The 16548-nt window shown below is 36.4% G+C and overlaps 1 protein-coding gene across 1 annotated transcript; it reads left to right on the top strand.

The window, feature by feature from the left end:
- Positions 1–7883: 7883 nt before the first annotated feature.
- LOC144443001 (alkaline phosphatase-like) lies at positions 7884–15707 on the top strand. The gene is made up of 9 exons (XM_078132374.1): positions 7884–7971; positions 9087–9310; positions 11583–11757; positions 12323–12477; positions 13062–13266; positions 13950–14090; positions 14336–14527; positions 15022–15156; positions 15457–15707. Exons 1-9 carry the CDS (start codon positions 7884–7886, stop codon positions 15705–15707), a joined length of 1566 nt encoding a protein of 521 aa, XP_077988500.1.
- Positions 15708–16548: the final 841 nt, after the last annotated feature.

Here is a 16548-nt window from a genome sequence, read left to right on the forward strand (position 1 = left end):
TTAAAAACTGTGTGGTCATACGAGCCACATCTACACGAATGAACAATTCATGAATATTCATACATATTGAATATATTCGAGGTCAAAACTCGTGACATGCGTTGCGGGTCTACGTATACACTGGTGATTGCAAGTCTGTTGTGATGTACACTGTCTCGACACTTACACAAAATAATAATCAATGCCTAATAAACTTGATTTCGAACACTTCATCTCGGAAGCATATACTATACTGCGTGCATGGATCGATACATTTTGTTCATCGTATGAAGCTATAGCTCGCCAATCGCATACGTTTTCCTGAACTGCTCAAATGGGTGTAATACTTATTTGGCCTTGATTATTTTTCAATTTAATCAAATTTCAAATTCCTTGAAGATTTTAATTTAATTTAATTTAATTTAATTTAATTTAATTTAATTTAATTTAATTTAATTTAATTTAATTTAATTTAATTTAATTACATTTAATAGAATGGCAAAATAGAATCTTTTGATTCTTGTCTATATAATTGAAGCTGTGATGTTAAGTCTTCACTAATACGATTTCTCATTATATTACGAGACCTACCTTACCGTTCGCTTAAGAAGCAGGGTTTAAACAAACTTTAAGCTTATTAAAGTGTGTGTGTGTGTGTGTGTGTGTATGTGTGTGTGTGTGTGTGTGTGTGTGTGTGTGTGTGTGTGCGTGTGTGTGTGTGTGTGTGTGTGTGTGCGTATGTGTGTGCGCGTGTGCGTGCATGTGTGTGTGTGTTTCAAGTATATGGAGTGACTTTCGAAAACCATGTCTACAAGTGTATTGTCATCAATTCAACATGACAATGAAATCACTTTGGTTTCGTGAAATGACTCCTGAATGTATAAGTTTTCTATACATAAACATTCCTTTACCTGCCACCACACGCAGGGTGTTTTTCCCCAAGAAGGAAGAAAAAGTCTACTATTAAGGTCTACCGCAGCATTTAAGCTTTGCGCTATGAGGGCGTTGTTTATCGCACAGTATGCCAATCAAAAATATCACTTCCATACTGGCAACATAGGTGAGAACATTGGGACGTAGAGTTCTCAAAGAACTCAAAATAGATGAAGTCAGTACAAAATTCATGGCAAGGATCGGTATATAATGATCGTCACCTTTCTTCTTTTTTTTCAAATAAAACGAACACAATTTTTTGTTGTTTGAAGATAATTTAATCATAGTGTCCCGCTCTAAAAACTACATTGGAATTCTACTGAAATGAAGCCATCATTTGTAAGATATTGTCGTTGGTGGTGCTGTATCAACACGTCAATAATCCTGGGGTTGTAACAGATGGAATATATATTTAGCAATTAGAAGATTTATAAAGTGGAAAACAAAGAAAATTTGCATGCACAGAATTATCAGAACTACTTTTATAACACATTTGTGACATCTAATTCATGCAAACCATAGTCTTGTAATAGTTGTCTTCAAGTTCATTCATATAGACAAACTGACTTCTATCGGTCCAGTTATTCTGAAACCAAATTATCAAATATTATGATTTATTTATATTGTATATAGCAGCCTACTGGCCGAATTGTGACAATATTACAATTGCAAACACAAAGTTGTGGTTTTTTTGTAGACTCGTCATTCGCGATGATATTTTTAAAACCAACAAGAATGAAAGGATGAAAGAAGACGAGAAATTTTAGCCTTGTTCACTCGCTGCCATGCCACCAGAGGGCGTCCTACTGTGAGATAGGGACCGAATATGCTGTGACATATTTAGAATTCATATTATCGTGAAATGCACCTCGGAAATAAACTGTTTAAGCATTTGTTGTTACTGTATTTAGTTCAAGAAAACTCCAACCACTTATCCAGTATGAGTTAAAATCAAGAAAAAAAGAGCCCCAAAATTACATACGCTTATAAAATTTGGTATCATTCGTAGTATTGGCATTCTACCAGGACATAATTAATCATTAAACATCTTTCTATCAATTTGGGAGATTATATTGCATAGTATATAGTAGTAAGTAAGAACGAAATACTCGGTTTATTATTAAAATGTCACCGTGGTGCCCCCCCCCCCCTAAAGTGTACTGGCCATGTCACTTAAAGTGGTCATATGGATGACAAAGGGGTACTTATTTTGGATTTTTAATTTGTGAATTTTTTTACCACGTTTTCTTACATGAAAAACAATGTGAAACAGCATCGACAGAGTACACTTTTGTAATTCAGTAAATTGCAAAAAGCTAGAAAAGTGTGGAAAAATGATGTTATTGTACGTACAATAACAAACATTTTACACTTTTTTTTTTACAATTTATTTAATTACAAACAGGAGCTTGGTATATGTTTTTTTCGCTTTGTATTTTTCTAGACTGTAAGATACGTCGTGTTGTTCAGCCCTATTAGGACAAATGCTGGCTGATAGCATGGCACGCCGGGATGTCTGTAATTTACAGATAAAGTAACTTTGTTTTGAAGTAGAAAAACATAGTGAAGTTGTTTTATAAATTAAAAATCCAAAATAAATACCCAATTCTCATCCATATGGCCACTTTAAAAATGGCTCTAATTTGAAAAGAAGGTGTACGTATGATATGTTAACACAGCTTACACTAATTCCATGGAGATTCTTCTCCATCAATATCAACATCTTCCACGCTTCTTCTGGCAACGTCTTCGGGGATCTCACCTTCGGGAACATTATGGAAACCACCTGCAGCATCTTCTTGAGCGTCTTTTTTTTCAAAAGTCAGAATAAATATGCCAAAATGTTATCTGTTTGCAATTATAATGATCCGAAATAGCGACACATATATTTGGTAAATGAATTCGATTTTAACATCATCATTTCAGGGGTTGGGGTTGGCGAAGTGTGTAAATAAAATGTAAAATGGTATCCGTTTTATTTAAAATACTACGGGCTCGAGAAAGGGCATTCACTTTAAATGGTAGATTTTCACAAGAGTAGATAATCCAGGGAGAATTCATTACTAATAAAGGGGTGTGAGCTCAGTTACTTATACGTGTATTTTTGGGTGTTTTTCCTACATGAAAAGTAACTCCGTAGTATTCTACTTCTTGAAGCACACTAAACCATCGCTAGAACTTTCTGAGTATTCAGCCCTTTAGATTATGGTCACTCTAACGAACACGCGTTTTTTAAGAGACGTCCAGCATTTTCATTTCGATTATGGTCAATGTCCATTTCTTTTGTATGAATATGGAATCGAAAAAATGGTCATCGTACACATTTTAGAAATCGAGATAAATAATAATAATAATAATAATAATAATAATATCAAAACCGTCTTAAGCCAATGCAGAATCCAAAATCGTCGCCAAATTCTGTGTTATTCTTTTGGAAAATATGAAAGTATCACTTTTCATGAAAAAAGTCAACGAATACTTAAATGTCCTTTTTATTATTTCAAAAGGACCAGATGCAAGTTTGAAGCGACTCCAATAAGTTTTTGGGAAATTGATCCAGGGACGTATTCTATCTTTTAAAAAAAACTACAATAAATTCATTAATGTTGTACTTACCTACGACTGAATGAGCGATGCACACTACAAGTGCTAAGGTTAGTAATATCACCAATCTTTTCATTTTGAAATCTTCACTGTTCACAGCCTTATCGAGATATGGAACGATTAAATGGTGCAATGTTGATATATACCCTAGCTAACGGTAAATTTTAACAATACGTACTAATTAACTGTCTATTTAAAGTGACATGCGTGGACTAATTTTAAAAAAATGTCACAGGTGTTGTTTTTCCCGGGGGGTGGGGGGGGGGTGGTGGCTGTTGGGTTTAAGTTTGTTCTGTTTGTTATTCTCGAGCGTTTTTATACAAGCAACATTCTGTAAAATTCTATAAAATAAACAATATCTAAAACGATATTTAGAATTAAAAAAAAAATTATGTATAAGCACAAAAACATTGGTCATATTTGGCAATGTGTTAACTATGGGTCACTCGCCAGGAATTTTCTCAGAATATTAATTTGATAAAAGCACATGGATTTATTTCGTGGATTATTTCATTGATGGGTTTCTTCAGGTAACTTCATTTCAGCATAGACGGTAAGTGTCTCTCCAACGGCTATGATTTCAGAACTTCCTTGATTAGGCTTGGATCGCAATGTTGTCTTAAAATGGCAAAAGCTGAGTTTATAAGGTTTTTACTCACAAAAAAAATACTTACGTAAAAACCTCAATTAAACTATTTTTAAAATGATTTTAATGTCGATGCATGCTTTCTGTAACATCTCAATTGTCTTCTGGTGTTGTCAAAACAGTTTATTGCACAGTAAGGATTTCTAAAACATTTTTTATACGTACGATAAATTACGTCATTGATCATTAGAGTTAATTGCAAATGGTGGCTAAGTGTGGTAGCATGTCTCGGTACACAAACAATCGCAACAAACGAACTTAATTATCACCATTGTGTAAGAAACATGACATCTGTAGAAAGGCTGCAAACTGAAACTGTTTTATTAATATTAATGTCTTTCGCGTAATATGGTAAACCATGAATAGTGCTTAATCGCCTGTGGACAGTGTGTGTGTGTGTGTGTGTGTGTGTGTGTGTGTGTGTGTGTGTGTGTGTGTGTGTGTGTGTGTGTGTGTGTGTGTGTGTGTGTGTGTATGTGTGTGTGTGTATAAGCGTATTTATTATTCAATACTGTACAGGGTGTTCAATATTACGAGTAAGTCGGTATATGTATTTTGAAATAGTTTTAAAGAATAAACGTTCCAGTACGTAATTTAAGCATAGACAGTGGACTGTTTATAAGTGCTCAAGTAGTGAATACATCCTATACACCATCTTGTTGTTCTCACTGTATTTGAAACGATCAAATATACAATCAATCAATTTATCAATCAATCAATCAATCAACCAACCAACCAACCAACCAGCCAACCAACCAACCAACCAACCAACCAACCAACTAGTCAGTTAGTCGGTCGGTCAGTCAGTCAGTCAGTCAGTCAGTCAGTCAGTCCGTACGTCAACGAACCAACCAACCAACCAACCAACCAACCAACCAACTAGTCAGTTAGTCGGTCGGTCAGTCAGTCAGTCAGTCAGTCAGTCAGTCAGTCAGTCAGTCAGTCCGTACGTCAACGAACCAACCAACCAACCAACCAACCAACCGACCGACCGACCGACCGACCGACCGACCGACCGACCAACCAACCAACCAACCAACCAACCAACCAACCAACCAACCAACCAACCAACCAACCAACCAACCAACCAAGCATCGTTATAAGCAGAAATTCTAAATTTATAAAGTAAATTCCGGAGATACAGTCTGTCTTTATTTGACAAATAAATTTCTCTCCATGTAAAGAAGGTCTTCGAATAGTCATGTATAAGTTTCGGACTCTCACTTGTATCGGTTGCCCATTTTTTGTGAATCGATAGCCTAAACGTTGATAAAACGTAATGACCCAACACGGGGGTAGTTTTCAGATTAACATAACAACTTGAACAGAGATGAGAGACGGTACTTTCTCCCGAAGATAGCTAAGATTGCATGCTCTGTGATCACGTGATGATAAATAGCGCCATCTATCATGGAGTGAACAAGACTGAACGTTCACAGTCGAAAGCTCCCAGTTTATCAAAAGTACGCCGTGTGTATTGGTTACAATTTTAGTCAAGATTCATTCATGATATTAATGTTTATTGGCATTCGCCTCTTTAAACACCAACGTGTATAGATATGTATATGGATTCATAGTTTGAAAATGAAATGCAATTAGTCGTAATGAACCCCATCTGGTGCATCTCAGGCTGTTGTCATGCTAAATATTCAAAGAGAAATGTCAAATGGTGTATGCATATTTTTTTTACATGTCTGAGTTTATAATCTTTTTATTCAAATGAAAATACTCACATAATAACCTTAATTAGATTATTTTAAAATAATTTTATAATGTCGGTGCATTCTTTCTATAACATTTCAATTGCCTTCTGGTGTTGTTAATATATTTGCTTGCATAGTAAGGATTTCTTGAACTTTTTTGATACGTATGGTAAATTACGTCATCGATGCCTCTATGGAACCTTCCACGCGGCAAGAATACCACACACACACGTTTTGTTTTACTTAGACTACCTTGGGTTCTGTAATAATAACATCACTTTTCCTTTGAACATTCGTATACACACTGCAGTATGCAACAATATCAATGTCTCGTTCCTGATAGGTCTGTACAGTGTCAATCAACTTGAGTGGATGCTAAAGTATGTAAAAATATCAGTGTCTCCGTTTTGTAAGTGGTTATCAATGTTAACTTAAATAATCACCTTGTACTGATGATATCTATAAAGGTAACCTACAAACGTATGTCAACATTTAATGGCGCCCCGTTTTATCTTCACATCGTGTATCCTGTTGACGTGGTATGTAATCAGTGTGTTTGTCGATGTTCGCGCACAACAATTCATCATTTAAAGTAACATACTCCTTAACTTAGACATATTTCAATTAATAAAAGTCGGTCTATAAAATGCATATAGTTGTCACTAAAATGTATATTTAGGAACCTGTATGTGTCCATGTGTCCTGACAAAAGTCATAGAGGGAATTGAGCATGCGCTAAGATGTACTACGAGGGTGGGTAACTCTGAGGATGCGAATGTTTGGTTAGGTTTTACCACGAAAGAGTCGTTAGTACGGCTGTAGTGATGTATGATAGACCCCATTGTCACTGTACAATTTAATTTACCGTTAAGTCTCTTGTGATGATTGATGTTTCAAGCGCTTTTGTTGTAATCAATATTTTGCAAATGCAAGAATGTGTAGTCTGTGTTTGTTTGGCCGAGTGATTTGTTGCCATTGTATACTTTCAACATAGCCAGTATTGCGTCACAAATCATTAAATGCAGTAACTCATTAATGCAGTATATCATGGAGGTATAAGGGGACATCCTGGGTCAGTATTAGTCACCATTTACTGTCGTGAACTGACAGAGATAGAGCTGATGAATCGTTGAGACATTGACCAAATAATATGATGATAATAACGCGATAAAACTGAACACATTACAATAGCGATTAGCTCTGTAGCTCAGTCTCAAACATGTCTCAAATGCTGCTGGGGGGGGGGGGCGGTTAGCAAATTATAAGCTACATGTATATCTTGTTTATACATCACAACGTCACGCGGGTATACAGTATTTGCACGTGAGGAGGTTTTGGTTGTATCGGACATAAACTACAAGAGAGACATGAACTCGTGGATTTGTTTACAGACCAATTTTCTGTATATTAAAACCTGTAAATTGCTCATTTTTGAATGATGTCGATAATATTACGAAAACTGCTAACCTTTTTAGCTTTGATACAGTAACCCCCCCCCCCCTCACCGCATCAATCATGTCCAAGATTTGTTGTACTTCGAATATAATTTTAATAAGCATTTTCTTCTTATTATTTTATTATTCCAACCATTCTTAAATGGCCATTATAAATCAACGAGGGCAGTTGGCCACGTACTTCATTGATCAAGGCTCTGAATGTCTCACTTGACCATATTTCGACTTTATCAAACGCTATCAGTCAACTTAGCTGTAACTTTATACTAAGCATGTACATCGACCAACTGATCAACCACTGTCCTCTCACTTCGGTTTTGGATGCACACAATGTTTGAATGACAGAAATAAAAATGGTATTCAGAAAAGTTTCCTATTTCGACCCTTTTATCTAAAATTTTATCTGAATGTGTCACTGCGACTGAGATAAACAGGTAACTATCGGGCACTAAATGCTGATAAGAATTCGTCGGTGTATATACTGGCAGACTTGCTACAGTTCAGACCACTTGACCATTGGTAACACATTACAGTAGTTCGGTACAACTTAGGCAGTAAAACACCATGGCACGGATTCAGAGCTGTTCGTTCAAACTTTACATCTTGGCGGTGATTTGCAGCTGTAGTTTTTTTGACGACTCTTTATCTCAACGTAAGTATGACAATCAGTTTTCTCTCAAAAAGTCTTCACTTCCTATACGAGATACCCTTAGAGTCACCACAGATGCGACTACACTTAAAATCAGTACCTCGCAACATTGTGGTGTGTGAACTTTTGTAATAAAGTCATCATAAACCGCAGTCAGATATTACAATGAAGACAGTGCTCAAACTTTTCCAAAATTGAAACTACTTCAGAAATATATAATCGAAAGCGCAAATTTCATTAGAGTTCAATCGCAAGTCTGGACACAGCCATACATGGACATTGACAAAAGTATATACTTTACTCGAAACATGTTTGAACATGTGTACTTGCACTCATGAGCCTTTGAGCATCTATATTTCACCTCGTTGACCAATACAATTATGATATAGGAATAGTGATACGTTTGTACTTTTGTTGGCATATGACAGTGTTTTGGTCATACGAGACGTCATTGACCATAACCTGTATAACATTCTCATGGGAGTGTGTACCTATTGGTTACCATGATCTTGACCTTGCCATATTACATATGTCAACGGCTCATTAAATATTAACAGTTTTGAAGCGTAATTGAGTAAAACAATTCAGATATTGAACAGCAACATTGGGGTATATTAAGTCGTAAATCATTATGATTCATATGATTTACGTCTACAGACTTCCCTTTTTATTCTGTAGACAGAACAAAGGATGATTTGTGGTTTTCGGTTGAATTCTAAAGTACATACTAGTGATTAAGCTTGTTTTTACATATAACATGGTTTGTTTGTTTTTAAATAAACACCTGTGAAAATACTTGACATCATCACCATCGTCGTCGTCGTCGTCATCATCATCATCATCATCATCATCATCATCATCATCATCATCATCATCATCATCATCATCATCATCATCATCATCATCATCATCATCATCATCATCATCATCATCATCATCATCACCACCACCACCACCACCACCACCACCACCACCACCACCACCATCACCATCACCATCACCATCATCATCATCATCATCATCATCATCATCATCATCATCATCATCATCATCATCGTGTTCTTCTTCTTCTCCTCATCTCAAACCAGTAGTTAGTCTTCTGTATCTCATATAATTAGCTGCAGAGGATTGGAATGAATGGGCCAAGATTGACCTGGAAAGGGCGCTGGATCTAGAAGTTCTTAATACCAATATAGCAAAGAACGTTATCGTATTTCTGGGAGATGGAATGGGTATTCCTACAATGACAGCAGCAAGAATTTACAAGGGACAACTGGAAGGAAATCCTGGGGAAGAAGCAGTGTTAGCGTTTGAAAGTTTACCAAGGTCTGCTCTTATAAAAGTAAGCTGATGACCACATATCCGAAAGTGGTTTCATCTTTTTTATTCTTCATTCAACTAGCTCAGTCTATATAATGTAGCCATCCAAATATGGTGAGGTGAAAGTAAATGGAAAACCGTAAAGTAGGATAGGTTTCTATAGTACTACATTATACTGTCTGTACTGTGCACGGCTCTGCACTGTACTGTCCTATACTGCACTGCACTGTCCTGTACTGTCCTGCACTGTACTGTATTCTACTCTATCCTATCCTATCCCATTCCATCCCATCCCTTCCCACCCCCATCCCATCCTATATCCTATCCTATCCCTCCATCTCTTTCTGTATTTTTAAAACTGCAACTATATGAGACTTACTAACTGTGAAACTGGTTGTTTGGCAGAACTAGAGAAAAAGTTAGCCTAGAACAAAATAATGATCCTATGTGACACCATTGCAATGACCCGGAATTGGAAAAGGTCAAAGGTTATGCATGTCTGACGCAGTACACTAGTATTTATGTTAGTCCTAATCACATGTTGATGTACAATTTATTTGTTTATTGCTACCTCGTAGTGTTGGCGATGTCACAAACATACACATGATATACTAAAGATGGAGTCCAGAGATAGTACTTTGATAAATGACTGACAGTTGTCGCGATGTTTGACCATTGACATTTTGTCTTGATGCAGCCAAGGGGTTGTCCTGGGTCGATGGTATAAATAAGATAACAGCTGACACAGAAAATCGACATAGTTTGTAATTGAGGGCAGCATTCATGCACCTATACGCGTTTCCCTTTCCTTACCATTCTTACTATTTTGGCTAACACCATCGCCAATCTAGGAATATATGTACTATATATATGCATTTTATACCTACCTACATACCTACCTACCTACCTACCTACCTACATACATGCATACATGCACACACATACACACACACACACACACACACACACACAGATATATATATGTATATATATATATATATATATATATATATATATATATATATATATATATATATATATATATATATATATATGTATATAGGAAGTCAGTGGTACATCAACATCTCCTGACGAGTGATTTACTCACGAAACAGGCTTGTAGAGACGAAAAACCCGACTTGATTTTCTTCTACCCTCAACATATATATATATATATATATATATATATATATATATATATATATATATATATATATATATATATATATATATATATATATATATATATATATATATATATATATATATATATATATATATATATATATATATATATATATTGAGGGTAGAAGAAAATCAAGTCGGGTTTTTCGTCTCTACAAGCCTGTTTCGTGAGTAAATCACTCGTCAGGAGATGTTGATGTACTGAATATACCTCGTATAAATCATGTGGTGTAAGGCGGGATTTACCTAGGGTGTTGAGTGGTGCTTTTGTTTGTACAAAAGGTGTCAATTATGTGTGCGATGGGTCAGGTGTTACACAACAATGTTTTATTTCGATGGCGACAAGAGGATACAAGTTCATTTCGTTTGTTTAATGTGGATAGTTCGGGTCGGCAGATAATAAAGAACTTTTCTTTGAGGCATAAATTGCACTTCTTGCTTGCGCTATTGTAGGTTGGGTGGGATGAAAGTGGTCGCCAGGAAGTGGAGTGGTCGATGTTTTTATCCTTGAGGGTCCAGATATGTTTGCTGAGTTCCGTGGAGTTCCTATGTTTAGTGTGTCGGAATGATGCTGTGTGGTTTCTGTACCTTGTCTTAAACTCGTTTTCTGTGAGCCCGATGTATGTTTCTGTAATGTCGTTGTCCTTGCGTGTGACGGCTGCTTGGTAGATTACGGATTTCTGTAGGCAGTTTTCGTTGAGCGGGCATGTTTTCTTTTGCCGACAGTTGCATGTTTTATTGGCATTGGAGCTGTTTACGGTGGTGTTGGTGCGTTCGTGTGAAATAAGGATGCGTTTGTTGTGGTTGTTGATGACATGCTTGATGTTATTCATGCAGCTGTAACTGATTTTAACGGTGTTGCGGTTGAAGATTTATATATATATATATATATATATATATATATATATATATATATATATATATATATATATATATATATATATATATATATATATATATATATATATATATATATATATATATATATATATATATATATATATACCCTTACGGTTCATTCACATCATTTCAAATTTGCCTTTACCATTTACTACAACATTATATTTTTGTTGAAACTTCGCCCATATCTTTGCTTTTACAAATTTTAGACGTACAATACCGACTACCAAGTCCCAGATTCATCTGGTACAGCAACAGCGATTTTAAGTGGTATTAAAACTAAGAGTGGAGTGGTTGGAGTGGACGATTCTGCACTAAGATACGACTGTGACTCAACTAAAGGTGCCGAGATCGACTCTGTATTCAAAATTGCAAGTATCGCAGGTACTGTACTCGCCTCCACCCCATCTCACCCACACGCCATCTTTACAATACAACTGCAATATATAGCCGAAAGGTATTAGTATCAATGACATGCAATGCCAATGCATCGACTTGGCAAGATTTTTATCAAGCGAAGTGATACAATGTAGCAATATCATATAAAACGTCGTATGGCTCGACACAATCTGACTAACACTGCTACATTTTATCGTCTGCTGGCTCAACAAAAATCTTACTAAAAGATATATTCGTCGAGGAAGGCGATAAACTCATGAAACTGTAGCACTGTTGGTAAACATTTTGTAGAGCCAGATGATAATATGTAGCAGTGCTACCATGTACCAAGATTTTCATTGAGCCACACGACGTTTTGGTTCAGGTTTCGTCTTTTTAACTGTATCGAGCCAGGTGATGAAATGTAGCAGTGTTTTTGTAAAATTACTATCGAGCCAGACGAGTATGGCAATGTTAGTAAGATTATTGTCGAGTCCGTCAGACGACGTTTTGTTTCAGGTTAATTGGCTTCTATTGTAATAATCCACTCGATTGGCTATTTTTTCTACAGGAAAATCTGCTGGTATCATTTCGACTGCTAGAATTACTCATGCCTCCCCAGCTTCTGTATATTCACATTGTGCTGATCGAGATTGGGAGAGTTCAGCCGGTGGCGACTGTGCTGATATTGCTGCTCAACTTATCGAGCACTGTACCGATTACCAGGTCAGTACAGTATGGAAACTTGAACAATTTACACACTAAAAAAATCATGGACAAGACAAGAAAAAAAGACAAGAAAAAGTTTGAGTTACTTCTGTATAGAATACATCAAAGTAGGGATAGTAATAAAAATAACATTGCAGTTAGAGGCAGTAGTTATCAAACATGTTGCAAAATTCCATTCAGTCAAAAACTCCTCAACAGTGTATGGTAAGCTGTTATGTATGTCAATATGGGAATTTGTATCCTGGTTGTTCTACGTCACGATAAAGCGCGTCTACGTCATTGAATCTGCGGTGTTCGAAATACGAGTCTAAAGGTTTAGAATCTCCGTTTTTTTCTTCACATTTTTGTTCTTAAATTCAGCTTATAATTATGCTTTCTCCATTCAGTCTAAAAGTACTCGCGATATTGAAGGGCTAGTCAGCCATCATCTTCGACTCGTCGTAACAAGGCCCTGGATATATGCCACCGGTATTTTCCTTGGCTGAACGATGAAAAATATTGGATAATGAAATCTTGATGGTGAGTTATATAAGACATTGTGCATCCAGAAATAAAACTTCTCTTTGCACTTACAATCTTAGGTAGTACTTGGCGGTGGTAGAAGAGAGTTCATGACAAATGATATCGCCGATCCCGAGTATCCGGCATCAATGGGACGAAGGACAGACGGTCGTGACCTACTGGCTGAGTGGCAGGACAAAATTCCCGAAAATATGGTGGGAACATACGTTTGGAAGAAAGACGACTTTGATGCAGTCGACCCACATGAGACTGATTATCTCTTCGGTAAAATGTTTAACATTCGGTTAATTTTACAATTTTTGTTAGAATTTTCCAATGCATATGTCTAGTACACGCTTTTTCTTTTGGATTCAGTCTCGATCTGACAGCCAGAACTAGAACTTCTTGATAGAAATGTAGGATTAGAACATCACAGTCGTATCAGCTGTAATTGTTTGTGTTCGCAGCTTAGCTATCATCTTGTAAGATGTATGTATGTATGTATGTATGTGTAATTCCACATAGTCCCTCCCTAGCTTGTACCTCAGACCACTAAAAATATGTAGTGGTCTGAGCTTGTACCTAAGGGTTCAAGGACTACAACCGACTTTTTTTGAAGTTGAAGGAATGTATGTATGTATGTATGTATGTATGTATGTATGTATGTATGTATGTATGTATGTATGTATGTATGTATGTATGTATGTATGTATGTATGTATGTATGTATGTATGTATGTATGTATGTATGTATGTATGTATGTATGATGTCTGTCTGTCTGTCTGTCTGTCTGTCTGTCTGTCTGTCTGTCTGTCTGTTAATTCAATGTCAATGTAACGACTAGAGTGTGGAGTTCTACTACATCAGAACCATCTATGTATCTCCCAGAGAAGGGAGGGGGAGGGTACTTTCAACAGGCAATTAATATTTAAATTATGTAAAATAATAATAAAACCCTATGTCTTTAGGACTGTTTGAACCAAGTCATATGCAGTATGAGGCCGATAGAGATGACGACACCGCCGGCGAACCAAGTCTAACGGAGATGGTTGAAAAAGCCATACTGATGTTGAAGAGTAATGAGAAGGGATTCTTCCTTTTCGTCGAAGGTGAGATTCAACATTTAGAGAGTATTGTCATCACAAGGACAGGAGACTTGGCAGAACGATATCTTTATCACCACACACATATTACAAATCTGATTGGTACAATTGAAATATCTAGGCACCGATATATTTCACGGAGAGGAATTGTTCCCTTTACATTTAGTAAAAGTGAAATTGTCGATAATAATTCATCTAAATCTTCTTTAAAGATAATGACTTTTTTCTCTTCCCATTTTCCCCTTGTCCAGCTGGTAGAATCGATCATGCTCACCATGATACAAGAGCCTATGGCGCCCTCACCGACACATTGGCGTTTGATGATTCCATAGCGAAGGCGTTAGAAATGACGGACACGAAAGATACTTTGACCATCGTAACAGCTGATCACGGCCACGTGGTCTCAATTAGTGGTTACCCAGTAAGAGGGAATCCAATTCTAGGTACATGTAAAACAACAATCGTAAAACTTTACATATCATTGTGTTCTCTGTACTTGTTGGCGACTTGTTCTACTCTCCAGGTGAAGAGTACCTTTGAATGTTTTATAGCAACCTAGCCTCCATATTAAATAAACTAACTGGTCGACCTGCTTCACTCAAAATGCAAATTCCGTATTATGTATTAATTTCAGTACTCTCATGGATAGTTTTACGGTGGATCAGAATTCAACTTTTCATATGCATACGTACCATAGGAATTTTCATAAAGCTGTCGTATAGTTTTCTCAAATTTTCCTGGGAAAATGGTAAGCTGCACTATGCTATCCCGTTCGTAAATCAAATGCTTTCTAACCAAACACATACATCTACAAACAAATGTCCCAAACCAATGAAACAATTATATAAATATACAGTCGTTTAAAATTCAAAATATGGAATGAGTAAATGTGATAGTCACGTGATAGGCATGTTGGTAATTTTCTTTCTCCCCAAAGGTCCTTCCGGTGACATAGCAGACGATGGTCTTCCATATACAACTCTCGGTTATGCTAATGGTCCAAGTGCAGTCGAGGTAACCCAAAGTATAGTCGACACCGGCTACAGACAAAATATCACAGGAACTGACACAGGTAAAACGTTTTTCCACGCTTGAAAGTTGTTTAAGTGTTATTAGTAAAGTCTGACTCTGCGCAACTTACTTTTCTTCTCTAATCTCACAGTAACTGTGTGACCACTGTTTCAAGATATGTGAAGTGCATACCACTGTCAAGATTAAATAGGGCGTGTACGTGCAGGCAAAAGTGACATCTGGGTCCCCATAACGTAAAGTTATACAGTTAGGAGAAAGCCTAAACTTTGTCCCTCTCTGAATAAGAACGACTGACCGATCTAGTCAAACTTTCACGTCATTCTCTGATCTGGCCATTCAGAAAATGAAGACTACCTACAGCAGTCACTGGTCAACCTACAATGGGAAACACATGGCGGTGAAGACATATCACTACACGCAGACGGTCCATACTCTCACCTATTTCAGGGTGTCTACGAACAAAACTACATTGCCCACGTCATCAAGTATGCAGCGTGTTTAGCTGAACATGAAGACAGACATGGGTGTGACGGGACTATTTCAGCTGGTGAGACAAGTTTAGAAATCAAATCATGGAATCTTTTTAATTGAATGATGATGGTAGTCGGCCAGTTGTTACAAGTGCAAAAGTTGGTACTTTTGAGAGTCACGTGGTATCATAATTTTTTCTCAGTGGCGATACCCAGTATGATTACAAAACAAGAAACATCATTTTAAATCACAAGGGCTTTAGAAGATGTCTTCTGAGGGGTCACTTACTTGTTTGTATTTTGTTACTTGAGTGAAACTGATAAAGTAGACGTTTTTGGCGGGAAACAGATTAATAAGACATCACTTTCTTTTTGTCTTGCAGCCTCAAGAATTCCTTCAACGTTGTTTATAACCATTGGTATATTTCTTACTATCATAAACAATATCCAACTTCACTGAGAACATAGATGTCGGAAGAGTGTTTACACTCATGATTATTAAAGTGGTCATATGGATGAGAATTGGGTATTTATTTTGGAATTTTGATATATAAAACAATTTTATCATGGCTTCCTATTTGAAAAATCAATGTGAAACAACATTAACAAAGTTCGTGTTTGTAACTTAATACAGAGCAGAAAGCTAAAAATATATGTAAAAAGTTTGTTATTGTACGTACAATGACAAACATTTTACATATTTATTATGCTTTTGCATTTATTGACAGACTTGGCATATATTGTTACACATTGATTTTACAAGTAGGAGCCATGATAAAATTGTTTTTATAAAGTCAAAAATCCAAAATAAATACCCAATCCTCATCCATATGGCAACTTTAAAGTCGAACGCCATTTCAGGAAATAAGACATTTTTTTTAAACATTGGAATTTTGAGGATCATTTCACTGTTTAACATCATATAAAGTTCACGTGATTGCCGCCAAGAAACACAAAACTGA

This window comes from Glandiceps talaboti, chromosome 12 (genome assembly GCF_964340395.1).
Source record: "Glandiceps talaboti chromosome 12, keGlaTala1.1, whole genome shotgun sequence".
NCBI lineage: Eukaryota > Metazoa > Hemichordata > Enteropneusta > Spengelidae > Glandiceps > Glandiceps talaboti.